The sequence below is a fragment of the Tachypleus tridentatus genome, chromosome 13, assembly GCF_004210375.1.
Source record: "Tachypleus tridentatus isolate NWPU-2018 chromosome 13, ASM421037v1, whole genome shotgun sequence".
NCBI classification, from domain to species: domain Eukaryota; kingdom Metazoa; phylum Arthropoda; class Merostomata; order Xiphosura; family Limulidae; genus Tachypleus; species Tachypleus tridentatus.
In genome coordinates this window covers 45425463-45439980 of record NC_134837.1, presented here as the reverse complement: position 1 = coordinate 45439980, position 14518 = coordinate 45425463, and the positions used below count along the sequence as shown (strand labels likewise).

The 14518-nt window shown below is 31.2% G+C and overlaps 1 protein-coding gene across 10 annotated transcripts in view; it reads left to right on the top strand.

Annotated features, from left to right (window-relative positions):
* LOC143237753 (protein turtle-like) overlaps window positions 1-12631 on the top strand; it is a 36231-nt gene extending 23600 nt beyond the window's left edge. For 8 of the 10 annotated variants that reach the window (XR_013020238.1, XR_013020239.1, XR_013020240.1 and 5 more), the window contains 9 exons: window positions 467-760; window positions 964-1254; window positions 2577-2864; window positions 3825-4130; window positions 5437-5568; window positions 7800-7827; window positions 9293-9381; window positions 9684-9805; window positions 11827-12631. Coding sequence is in view for 1 of the 10 variants with exons in the window: in XM_076477315.1 (XP_076333430.1) it covers window positions 467-760; window positions 964-1254; window positions 2577-2864; window positions 3825-4130; window positions 5437-5568; window positions 7800-7827; window positions 9293-9381; window positions 9684-9751 (1496 nt within the window). In the remaining 9 variants the exon portion in view is untranslated. Of the gene's footprint in view, window positions 1-466; window positions 761-963; window positions 1255-2576; window positions 2865-3824; window positions 4131-5436; window positions 5569-7799; window positions 7828-9292; window positions 9382-9683; window positions 9807-11826 lie in introns of those variants that run through there. The other 2 variants (XR_013020241.1, XM_076477315.1) reach the window with 2 other exon arrangements.
* Window positions 12632-14518: the final 1887 nt, after the last annotated feature.

Genomic DNA, 14518 nt, shown 5'->3' with positions numbered 1-14518 from the left:
ACTGCTATACTAGCGGGGGCTTCTTTTAGGCAAGATTACAGTAAGTTAATCTGTGAGATCTTTTTTTTTTACTTTTCATTAGCCATGTCTCGGCTATGACTGCTTATATGGAAAAAACTGATAGGTAGGTAGGAAAATATGAATAAGGCAGGCAGAGGAAATAACGTAAGTTATACTTGTTTAAATAATTATTTTATCTTATTGAATTTTGAATAATTATTTATCATATTGGTGTTTGAATAATTATTTTATCTTATTGAATTTTGAATAATTATTGATCTTATTAGATTTTGAACAATTATTTTATCTTATTGAATTTTGAATAATTAATACATCTTACTGATATATCAAAATAAGAAATTTTACGTTCACCTACGGAACGTTATAAGTTTATATTGATTCTTAAATTTACTCCAATGTGATTTACTCATGTTAATTTTGTTCCTTCTTAACATATCATCAACAGTTAAGCCGTTACTCGTGAAGATAACTTCCCCACACTATCCTTTAATTGCTGGCCAAAGAACTCAGCTCCAGTGCTATAGTTACGGTTCTAAACCAGCGGCTCATATCTCTTGGTGGCAAGGAAACAAAGAACTTACTACATCAGCAGTGACTGCGAAAACTGATAATTCCACTTTCAGTAAATTGAGTTTCACCCCATCTGTTGAAGACAACGGAAGTTATTTGTCTTGCCGAGCAGATAATCCAGTGATACCAAACAGTGGCTTAGAGGACGGACGAATATTGGATATTCATTGTAAGTTATTGTCTCCCGAAATTTTCATGGATATAACTTAGTTGAATGAATTGACCAAGCTGTACATCATACTTTATCAGACAAACTGTTATAAGTAAATAATTATTACCTCGCTTTGTATTAATATCTTGACTATAAGGTCATAGTACGAACAATACAATGACAAAAAATGGGTTTTTATTTCTCTCATTTCTTAATTAAAGATCTACCACAAACATCTTTGACGACCGAGGCAAATGTAGACTTGAGAAACCTTTCCGAAGGAGATGAGCTTTTCTTGAAATGTGTCGCAAAAGCAAACCCGACCTTGAAGAAGTTAGAGTGGATGAAGAACAATCGTGTGTTACAAAGACATCAAAGTGAGAACATCATTATAACAAATACAACGTTGGAGATAAGTAGTTTAAAACCACAGAACAGAGGAAGATATCATTGTGCAGCTTATAATGACGTAGGAAGAGCTGAGAGTAATGCAATCACCCTTGACCTGAAATGTGCGTAACTGTTGTGAATTACTAAATACAATGAATAAACAGAGTACCGTGTAGCTTGATGATTCTTAGAGTATTTACGTATTAAAAAAAAAAGGAATTACTGTGTTTGTTTTATAGAAGAGTCACATTCAGCTATCTGGTGTATCCACTATGGGGAGTCAAACGCCGGATTTAAATGATACAAATCTAAAAACAAACTAACCATGTCCCACTTAGGGAACAGCAGCCTTGAAAATATTGTGTTTATTGTTATTAGTAACCGCTTTAGGGATAAAATATTTCTCTTTAATAATACGTTTTCGTTTTGATGATTAGAAACATTGCCTGAAAAAATACATTTGACAATTTAAAAAAGAGAAGCCAAAAATTATATTTTTAGCTTGAAAATAACATGGTACTTAATTATACTGTCTGGAAAAGGCTTTTATGCTTGTATGTATACATGTTTATGTCGCAGTCAGTGGGGATATATATACCCATAAAATGACTAGCTATCGAATAGTAAAAACTTGATCTTCTGTTACTAAAAGTTTGGAAATATGACATGCGTGATATATAAGTAAAACGCTCCACAGAAAACATTTTGTGACTGCTGTTTTCAATACTGCAACAGCAAACTGCCCTGTTTTTACGAAATTTTGAAATCTGCGAGTCTTTAGATAAAGCAGTTACGATATGAATGTGTGTATGACAACCACTGACACCAAAATGTACTGAAATTAACTGATGAAGACACGTTTGGAAAGTGATGTTATATGCAGTGTCCTTATTTGTAGTATGCATTCGATAGTTATTTCAATAATACTAATTGCGCTCTGCGTAGTATAGAAGTTATATCTAGCTCCAGGTTATAAGTTGACAGATAACATTACGTATGTGTACTTTCTGATAGCAAAGCCACATCGCACTGTCATCTGTGTCCACCGAGGAGAATCGAATCATTGATTTTAACGTTGTAAATCCCATCGAGGGACATAACATCATCTGCTTTTATAACTTTAAAAACTGATGATGCGAACATACATACATATATGTTCATTTAAAGAAAGAATAACAATGTGGCTGAGCGGTATGTCTGTGGATTTACAACGCTAAAAACCGGGTTTCGATATCCGTGGTGGGCAGAGCACAGATAGCCTATTGTATAATTTTGTGCTTAATTTAAAACAACAACAACAGAATAACAATGGAATGCTCAAAAACATTCTTCAAGATAATAATTTGAAAATATTATTTAGGAATTATATTTACTGGTTTTGTTAATTCCATATAATAATTTTGATAACTTATTAGTATATATTTTGAAAATTTCTTAACAACAGTTGCTCCCATCTGTGACCAAAGGAAACAACAAGAATTCAGAGTTATGAGAAACAGTAGCGTAACACTAAAATGCTTGGTTGAAGCACATCCTCTTGACCTTAAGTTTCAGTGGTACTTAAAACGTTCTGCACACATAGAAGAAGTGAACGGATATAAAGAAAATATGAGTTTAAGCACCTTAGTCTATACTCCATCAAAAAATTCAGATTACGGAGTCATCGTATGTAAAGCGAGCAACAGTGTTGGTGTTCAAGAAGTGCCGTGTGTTTTCCACCTTCTTCCGGTAGGTAGGTTAAATTATTTGCTGACATTTTATAATCTTAAGCGTATAGCTTTAATCTACTTTTTTTTTTAAAGTACTGAAAATAAACTGAATATTCTTACCTTAAAGTATAATTATTTAATGTTCTCACTGCGATTGAAACCATGCAATTCAATCAAATACTCGAAATACGAATTTTTGTAGTCTTTAAAAAAAGAATAATGGTTAGTATGGGGATTTAAAATGTATAGATTGTATTTGATTACATAATTACCGCAACAATCTCATAAAGTTGGGTTATGATTTTGTTTTAGTTTCCTCACGTGCAGTTACAAGACGTTTTAGCTGTGGTAAAATATCAGTACTAGAAAGAATAACAGAAAGACAAGAACGAGTAAAATATGGAAGTCGAATAATGTTTTTATTTTTGTTGTTGTTCTTTCAACATTACGAACATCGACTACAGTACGCAAACGTATTAATACGTTATGGTTTACTTTCTTAAATCGTAAATTGCAACATAATTGTGGCAACCGTTTTAAGAAGATAATTTCTTAGCTACTTTTGATTTCTTGAAAGATATGAAAAAAATATACCATTATGTTTACAGTATTAGTTTTCCATACAATAGAATAAAAAAACGATTTTCGAAAGTTATGTAAACTATCTACATCAGGTTTATACCTATCTTCACACTATGCAATGAATAATATTTTTTATTTACTAATAATTCAGATATAGTCTCGTGTGAACTTAAAATATGGACTGGGTTTTGACAGTTATGAATTGTTATTTATGTTATTTATTCTAGTTGTCTGCATAAAGTTTGGAAGAGAATGTGATCCGCGTATTGGATCAATGTAACAACTATAAACATCAGTGTAATTAAATTTTCTTCATATATATATATAACAATATTTTATTTAAAATGTACATTGTAACTGTCAAACTATTTCCCTTTATAAACGACCTTTCTTTTTTTCAGACAAACCCGATTTTCTAAAAAATTGTGTTATTTTCGACCAATCAGCCACCGGTTTCTCTGTTCATTGCCAGGACGGCTACAACGGAGGACTCAACCAAACTTTCCACATGGAAGTGTATGAAGTAACAGCAATGGAGCACAGACTCCTGGCTAACATAACGCAGGACACGATACCTGTGTTTGGAATTCAGACGTTACCGCCAGACTCGACCTTTAGTGTTGTGTTATATGCTTCAAATAATATTGGGAGAAGCAAATCAGTAATTATGAGGGCTCGCACAGCCTCTGCAAAACAACAGCTAAAAGGTAAAGTGCAGGAGCAAATTCATCCGCAAAAACTACCTGATTGAAAACATAACTACTTTTCAGTAATTTTAGTAATGTTTTTAATCGGGTAATTGTCACGAATAAATTTACACAGACCTTTCAGTTCATTTTTATATGGCCTGGCATGGCCAGGTGGTTAAGGTACTTGACTGGTAATCTGAGGGCCGCGGATTGGAATCCCCGTTACACCAGACATGTTTGCCCTTTCAGTCGTGGGGGCGTTATAATGTAACAGTCAATACCACTATTTGTTGGTAAAAGAGTAGCCAAAGAGTTGGCGGTGGTGGTGATGACTAGTTGGCTTCTCTGTTGTCTTACACTGCAAAAATAGGAACGGCTAGAACAGATAGCCCTCATGTAGCTTTGCGCGAAATTCAAACAAACTTTACCTTTCAGTTCATTTTTATATGGCCAGGTGGTTAAGGCACTCCACTCGTAATCGTAGGATCGTGGGGTCATTATAATGTGACGGTCAATCCCACTATTCGTTAGTAAAAGAGTAGCCCAAGAGTTGGCGATGGATGGTGATGACTAGCTGCCTTCCATCTTGTCTTACATTGCTAAATTAGGGACGGCGAGCGCAGATAGCCCTCGAGTAAGTTTGCGCGAAATTCTAAACAAACCCAACCCAACCATTTTTATATACAAGTTAATATAGGTAAGACCCAATATTAAGCATTAAAAATGAAGCAAAAAATTAGTAACAAAGTTAATATATTGTCCAATACAAAATTTCAGAATTTCAAACTGATAATAAACTGGTTATTTTCTAATGTATAATTAAATATGCTTTCTTTCTTGATTTTTCAAAAGTTTGGGTAAAATAAACTTACATTTTAACATCAAAACTGTTGCATGTAATGTACAAATTCAGAAAATATTCCAAGCAAACAAACAACAAAAAAATATCAAAGTCATCAACAGTCCTGCCATCAACAAAGTCCGTGAAATAATTGATTGAACTGCCTTATTTTACATTCCAACAAAGGTTACTTTACAGTATACAGTAGAACAACAGTATGTCTGTGGACTCACACTGCTAAAAACAGGGTTTTGATAACCGTTATGGGCAGAGCACAGATAGCCCATGGTGTAGCTTAATTCTATAGAAACCTTCCACCCTCATTCAATATTTATTTACGTGTGAAATGTTTGTAAATTAGAAATGAATCGAAGTAGCAAAACAGAAATAAATTAATGTGCACTTCTAATTCACATGGCTGGAAAATTGATGTTTCATTGCAACGAAATATATCTTATTTTATCCATGCTATCAACTTTTCAGATGATTCAGGTGACATCGAAGTCCGTCTGTTAGTGGCTGCAATTGCTGGAGCTGTTGCATTTGTTATTATTCTGACAGCTGCTGGGTTTATCATTTCTCGATGTCACAGGAGGCAACACTCCCAATTTTCAGGTTTGTTAAAAAGTTTCATGAAAAGAATAGTGCTTTTAATTCAAAACAGTGCATGTGGAGACTGAACATCAAACAATTCACATATGCTTTAAATAAACGGACGTGAAATCATTTTTTACATCGACCAACCAACAGCATCGCTGTTCCTAATCTGCTAATTGGAATGTAATCACTAAAAAATTGTTGGAATAAGTTATAATTATCGTTGTTTAATTTTTAAGGTATAGAAAGAAATATACATTTTTTTTAATTATTTGAGTCAAAGTTCAATTATAAGTGTGTATGTTTTTCTTGTAGCAAAGCCACATAGAGCTATCTGCTGGACCCACCTTGGGGAATCAAACCCCTGATTTTAGCGTTGTAAATCCGTAGACTTACCGCTGCACTAGCGAGGGGCGTAGCTCAATTATAAATTAATACTATTATATGTGTCTTCAGGCAAATAAATTTAGCACGTGTCTGCGTATTTTAATATTAGAATAATGCTTTTTTTGTTTTATTTAAAACCAGAATTATGTGGCTAAAAATAAAATACAAAATAGTTTTAAATGAAGACCGGAAGTGTGGGATAAATACTTTCGCTTATTGGATAATTTTTTTCAAACATTTTAAATATTAACAGCAACAACAATAAAGATAAAAACGAAATATTAGTAAAGTTTGACGCCTTTAAACTGGTATTTTGTTATTAGAAATAAGAAATTTAATATACATATTTTCACACATGATCTAGTACGACATTTCTCATGTTATGTTTGTAAAACTATAATATTAAAAAAAAAGCTAAACTTTTTTTGGGTTCTAATACGATGCGAGTTAAAAGCTTTTTAATGCTACATGACATAAGTACGGCAGATGAAGCATATATATTTCTTGCATATACTTTAATAGAAAGCTTCATATGTCCAAGGTTACCCATGGTAATGCTTATTAGTTATAAAATTATAGTCATAGATACGCTTTTACCAGTGTTGACAATCTGCATTCCTTTCGCTTGAGTTGATCGAACAGCCATATTTTATGGTTTGTTCGGCCCATGACTAACTAAGCACCCTCTAGCAGCGGATCTTTCTCTGCGGTCTTTCCAATTACATCCTGAATCCAATGCTCGTTTGCCTCGAGTATTACAAGCAGACACTATAATTTCTGAGTGGTAGCGTAAAATGTATACACTTTAATTCCTGATGCATATCTGATGACAGAAATTTCCTCTTCTAACGCGCGGTGGTTTTTAGAGATAAGTTTTAATAGAGAATCGGACAGTTGTCTCTGTCAGTAGATTACAGAAAACGGTACAATTTATGTAGGCTAAACGTATCTCAAAAGCCGAAGGCAACACTACTTAATTGGGTCGCAAAAATGCAAATGATAAGACTTTAGAAATAATGAAAGAAAACCAATTCTGTAAATGATCCAAAATGTGTTTCAATATGAAGGCATAACGTCAGAAATAGAGATAAATTTCCGTTTACATTTTATTCAGATATGATTAAAACGTCATTTAAATGCAGCATAATTCTTAAATGACAGCCATTAAGTTGGGTGCAAAACAAATGTAACATGTTTCAATATCTTTATTTATCTGCTTGGGCTATCGACAATAGCTCTAAGCAATGCTTATCACACGTGAAATACACAATATTATTTTTTTTTCTCTTGATATTAGAAATAGTTTATTCTAGGTAAAATCGCCAAGTTTTTAAATTCGTTTTTATATTAGTCGATATACATTTGTGTGCGTGCGCATGCGTAAAGATGATATGCTAGGTCTGCCAGCGTCAGGAACGTAATTTTTCTCCTTTATATTTTACTAGCAATATGATATAGTAATATTGAAAGTGAATTGGTTTATTACCATATTGTTTCGAAAGATATAAGTGTATATTTTATCGTGATGAACAAGACGATAAAAATAACCTTTTTTAAAGCTATTCTCATAACGAACAATTTTTATAACCTGCACTTCTAATAATGTTTGTTTAACATTGTTATAAAAAGAAATAATGGAATATGTTTTGATTTTTTGCATTCCTTAACATTAAACTATAACTTTTATATGAAATAATCCTTACACGTACATACACACATTGTAATATAATATCGTGTAAATTCATTTTCATTGGATTTCCAATTTTATGGGTAAAAAACAAAATCATCATTAGTAAGTTTTACCATCAAGTATTAAGTTTTGGTCGTAATAGAAGGCTCTTTGTAATTCATTTTACTTCCAGGTCAAGTGGAACAACCCCATAGAGATGAGTAAGTTTCCATTAATTTCTACATTATTTACCTTGCTTTTTAAATAAACACAAATACATTTGGGACTAAAGAGCTCTAACGTCATTTTTAGGAAATTTCACCATTTCAACCTTCTTTTTGTTCGAGAAAAAAAATTTTATAGTCATATTTGTTCTCCTAAGTGAATTTTCTCCATTTCGTGGTAATTTGTTTGTGATATTACGAGCAAATTCAATTAAACATGACCATCAACCTCGTAGAGGTATGAACGTGAAAGATTTTCTTACTGTTATCTTTTACAAATCATTGGTATTTTCAATGCTCTCAATTCCTTGTTAAACAAATTGTTCACTTGTTAATAATTTATTTTACCATAGTCTAAATACTGGATATTTAAAATTTATTCTTAAATATCAGATAGACGTAATAACATCTTGGTTCAATGAAGGTACTAATATGTTACTTCAAATAATTTCCTAATTAGGTTAACGTTAATTTGTTGTAACTTGACCTGCATATATAATAAAACTTCATCAATAAAATACTGGTTTTGTCGAAATTATATTTGTTTAAAAAATCAGGGAATTAAATGCGAAAAAAACATCATAAATAAATCTGGTTCTGAATAATGTTAATTGACTCTACTGAACAGGCGATGTAGTTTCTATCAAACTTCCTGCATCAATTACCAAGATGAGTCTCATTTTTTTTATATTTGTACACTAAGAGCTATAACATAGTTAAAATGTGCTTGAGATAACAATATGTGTAAATGTGTATCCTCAAGACAGCTGGTATTGATATTAAAACTTTAATTGAAATAAAGTACAGAACAACGTTACAAAGTTAAAACTCTTTCTTTGTTAACTTGAAGATGACCTAAGAAGGTCGAAACGTTGTTCTGTATTTTATTTTAATTAAAGTACTAATACCCATACCAGACGCCTTGAGAATACATTTTTACTTCAAATGGATTTCTCGTCATCTGTAAATTAAGATTTGGTATTTTTTCCAATTGGCGAGATGTTTTGCCATACATGTGATGATTAACACTACATCAGTTCTTTTTCATATAATATTATATTTAGTATGTATCTAAACCAGAAAACCTATAAAGTAATCTATTTCCCAAGTAATGGTATTCCTCATGAAAAAAACAAGGCATCATTATAAGCGTTTTCGTATATTTCAGAATTGTATTTCTGTTAAGAATCGTTAATTTTAATTTGGATTATCTCCTTTACATAAATTAACAATTTTCCTTGTCATAATATCAACTTATTATATTTCAAATCAAAGAGGGTGTTGTAGACACATTATGTTATTCATATAAATTTTGGGAAATGCAAATCTCTGGATTTTAAAAATCATAAAGCAGGTTAGAAATGGCAGTGCAGGTAATAAAATCTAGATCCCCTTTTCTTTGACATAAGTACAAAGAGGATTTGAAGTGAATGATTTTGTTTTACCAAACAATTCTCTTTAGGCTGTTTCCTTTGCAAGAAGTTAGTCAATTATCAGTGCCTGTTTCTACTGTGAGAACAGTGACTGGATTTAGGGAAATGGTTCCTGTAGGTGAGTATCGAAAATTTTGTTGTCACGTATGTTTGTAATTTAACGTAAAATTCAAAGCTACTTTTGGAAAGCATCCTAAATGGATTCAATAAGATATAATAAAAATAATAGTTATTTTACTTTCTAATGCAAAGTAAATAATTGTTCCGATTTAGTGACATTAGACAGTGAAATGAAATTGCATCACCAAATCTCAGGTAAAGTATAAAAAATGATGTATTGATATTTTGTACTGTATTTATTCATGTTAATATGTTTGAATTAAAAATAAAAACAAATAACTTTCCACTTGTTCCTTACAGTTGAGGAAGTAACGCTGCTCAGACAAACAATAGAAGCAGATATCACACAGGAGGAGCAAGTACATTAACCTTTGATTGGTTATTTCATTTGGCAAAGGATGGTCCAAAAACATAGTATTAAGGTGAGACTAAAAATAAAAGGCTTTGTGCGTTAGAGTGTGAAATTTTGTACAGGTTGTTTAAGTATTATAATTGCATAATTTACTCTACCTCATTTTTATGTTGAATGTAATGCTTTAAAGTGAACACAAATACATGTTTGATGAAGAGTCATGTATGTGTTGTAAATATATATGAGGAAATGTGTAAATATAGAAATACAACTCATTTTTTACATAGAAGTTTAATATTTGTCAAAAATATTTAATAAATTAAAGGAGAATTTTAATAAAAAAAGGTTATGATTATCTTAAAAGGTATGGAAAGGTGGAAAATAAAATTATAAAGGCTTGCAATTGATGTCAAAAGAAGACAATTAGGAATTTAAATTTAGAGAATAAAAGCAGTGCATTAAATTTTATGAAAATATATTATCAAAATGCTAACCCCAAACCAGTTGTGGAAATAATGTGATTATTGTTGTTTTAACTCTTGAAATTTTTGATAACCGTGTACTCATAAGGTAAGGTTAAACTGTCATCTCTATAGAGCCTTATCATTGTAACCTTACAAAAGAAATTGTTGTACTTAACGTTATTTACCATGCAAATAAAATAAGCACCCAGTAAAAATGAGTAATTGTTATGCAAAATAAAGATTGGAAATGAATTAAAGCATTTGTATTAAGTGTCTCCATAACATAAACTACAGGTAACTTATAGGTACAGTCTTTTTGGCTGAAATCAACTTCATTGGATGGTACAAAAAATGTAATAGTTTTTGTTTCATCTCATTCTACAGCGGAGATAAAATTTTCCATTCTGTGAGTGAGAACTGTATAATTTCAAAAAAACTTTGGTCAAATTTGATGCAAACGTTTCATGTCCCGAGAGGATTTACTGGTCAATAACTGACTAAGTACGTGATGATGATAAACCCACTTGAAGTTAAAATGTAGATAAAGACGGCTGGTATGGGCATTAAAACTTTTATTAAAATAAAGAAGAGAACAACGTTTCGATCTTCTTAGGTCATCCTCTTTGTTAATCTAAAGATGACCTAAAGAGATCCAAATGTTATTCTCTACTTTATTTTAAGAAAATTTTTAATATCCATACCAGCTGTCTTGAGATACATGACTAATTATATCTTGTTGAATGTAATACAAAAAAGTCACACCTAAAATTAAAACCACGAAGTTTTCAAAAACATTCAAAAGTTGAGATACAAAAATGATCCTTGCACCAGCTCCGATAATGGGGAGTGTTTGGTTTGGTGTATATTCTAGGCTGCAGGCAGCGGATGTCAAAAACACTGCTGGGCAAGGGTTGCTCTCTTTGAGTGTCTTTTAAAAGCTTTTTTTAATCGTTTTTCCATAGTGTATCATCAATTTTTATATCAAAATGCATTTTCAATACAGTTTGGCATTTCTAATTCTTTACTTATGTTATATTACTGAGTTAATGCCGTTGCAGCTGTTTAGGCTTCCTTAGTTAAGCCCACTACTATATAAAAAAATCTAAGACAGAACCTTAAAGCCTATATTATATTTTTTATGAAACAATTCTAGCGTCTACATAATACATTTTATGGAAGTTATATATTTTTCTAGTTAAAACCTGATAAGTTGGATATTTCCTAAATTTTATAATTTGGCCGAATTTGGAAAGATTTTAAATACATTATTTGTAGTGAGTTCTTTCATGTTCTGGTTGGCTAGTTAGAGATAGCATTAGTAAGTTTAAACCAGTTAAGCCTCTAAGAAATAACCATAATAGTAGTCATACCATAGTCATTTTTTGACACAAATGTTGAAGAGAATTGTATTTTGTTATGTGTCCCATGCCTTTTTTGTTATTCAATGATGATACTGTGACAACACATAGTGTTCATTATTATCGTAAAGCTTTTTATAATTCGAAATGGTTGGTGAAGCAACATATATAATATATATAGTGGTAGGGAACAGAGTTTCATTGATTTATATGGTTTGTGATAGAATCTTAAGATCACTTTTAAAAATAATTCATTTAAATATTTATAGGAAAAGAACGAGGGGAAAATAAAATGGTGTATAGAAGAATAATGCTCAGAAACTGAACAAGATACCAATATGTCCTCTTATTATACCATTCAACATTATTGTTTCCTTCAAACTACACAGCTAGATCGCAAAGAGTGACTTATTTCTTTATATATATATATTGAGACAAGAAATTGAATCACTAACTCACATGAAGATATATACGAAAATTATATGTATTTGTTATATAACTCGAGTAGCTTTGTGCGAAATTTCAAATTGTTATATAACTAAATCCTACTTTTCGTATCACATATATATATATATATATAATAAATTTCACATTGGTTGTAAACTTTATCAAATATTACCCATAGTAGAATTAAAGATAAGCAATAGTCATTTGCATACATTTATTCCTTTGAACATGGGAAAATATTATCTTATGACAGACTGACTTTCAATAGAATAAATAGAATTAAATATGCTACATAACTCGTGTAGTGCATATTGGTGTATAAAAACATTTTAAAATTAGTTATAAACGACCTTATAACACCAAATTTCCTATTTTTCTTTTATTGGACACTTCAGAAAAATAACAAGTTTGGTGATTGTTTGGTGATGAATTATTTACAGCTGTGAAAATGTTCAATAAAATAGCTTTGTTTCCTGAAGATTCATTCAACGTTTGATTTATTTAATGTCAAGTTAAGCTAAACATAAAACACGTAAATTTAATTCACATTACATCTCATCTTTATTTCATATTTTTATCTTCGATTATAATTTGTGTTGAAAAAAGCAATAAATTAGTTATCCGTTAGTTCTCGTTCGTCGTTTTTATATCTACAAATGTTTAATATTTCATCTCATAATTATATTGTAGACAACTTTTACAACTAGATTGAAATTATAAAAAATTAAATTTGGTACCTAAAAAGAATTGTGAATTGTCTATTTCATGATAAAAATATGAGAACTTTTAAAGACTCCTCTCTTCAGTCTAAATTGACAATAATGTATCCTCTAATTCAACGTAGTATATTGTTATGAGCAACTTAATACACCGCCAAGATCAGATTTAATTTTACTCGAATAAATAAAGTCGAAAGCGATTCTTGGATGATGTACAGCCGTTATAGGCTTAGGATGTAGAACATAACGAAAATTTAGATATAAAAAAGTTAATTATGAAATGGCTTATTTGCTCATTTTTCAGTATTTATGAAAGAAGTGTGACATATGTAATATTTTAAGATCTAGTATTATTGAAAACTTTCACGATACATATTGATAGTTGATCTCTACATTCATACAACTGATACGATTTTCATTTGAAAATCAAAATATTTAGTAATGCGTCGTTTGAAACCAAAATTGACGTTAGATCTAAAATGTGGATATTTAGAGTAAAACTGAGAACTGTATTTTGCAATATAATTTGAAGTTTAGATTTTATCCTTAATTAATACGATTGGACACTTTTATTCATATACGACCCAACATGGCCAAGTGGTTAGGGTGCTTGACTTGTAATCTGAGGGTTACGGTTCGTATCTCTGTCCTACCAACCATGCTCGCCCTTCCAGTTATTGGGAGTTAGAGTTATAATGTGACGGTCAATTCCATTATCTTGCATATTTCTAGCTAAGTACCCTAACCACTAGGTCATGTGGTCTGATGGTATGGAGCATATTGTTTTCTCTAGCTAAACAAATGAGATCATCAATGTACTGCTATCTAATATAAAACATGTCTATTTCATAGATTATAAAACTTAGTGAAAGAGAAACTGCGAAATAAACAAAAAATGTTTAATTCATTTTTATCTTATCGTTGGCACTAAGCACACTGACGTGTGTTTCATAATATGTTTTTTGCAACACGATGAAGTACACTCTTTAAAATAAATAAAAACGCTATAGCAGCTTATCAACAAAGAATTTGGCTTTATAAATGGGAAATTAATCGTATTGTATGAAAAACAATTTCGATGTACCATTGCAATGATATTTTCAGCTTAAAGATTACCTTATTTAAAAGATTAATTCAAAGTTCAGAAACATTCACCATAAATTTAGAATTACTGACGTGAGAGCTACTTTTATATGAAAAGTAGGATTACATAACACTGTTATTTAACATCTCCACAGTATGCTCCGTGGCATGCTACAGTTCAAACTTTTGACTTTCCAATACACAGTGCAGTACATTAGGTAATAGAAAAACCTTACCATTGTTGAATGCCTGCAAGAAACACAGCGGCATGTCTGCAAACTCAAACTGTTATAAACCGGGTGTCGGTACCCGCTGTGAACAAAGCACAATTAGCCCATTGTGTAGCTTTGTGCTTAATTCCAAACAAACAAACCATTGTTGAATAGTGTGTAGTTAAAGGACAAAAAGTTTTCGAAAACAGGAATCTCCATTGTTCTTCTTGGAAGAAGAAAATTCGTGCACCAGCAAGTCTAAGACAGAACTTGTTTCCAAAACTTAGCCACAAAGTGAAGAGTTAGGTTATAATACTCTATTCCATAAAACTATTGTAAGAAATCTGGGTATATTTAAATAATAATAAACCAAAATTTAGAACTGATGAGAAAATTCAAGAGAAACTGCACAGCTTCAATTTATAGATCAAAAGAAAAGTTTTTTTTATCAGAAAATTAAAAATGCCATACATCTCCAAATCCTCCAAAGCAACTGAAAT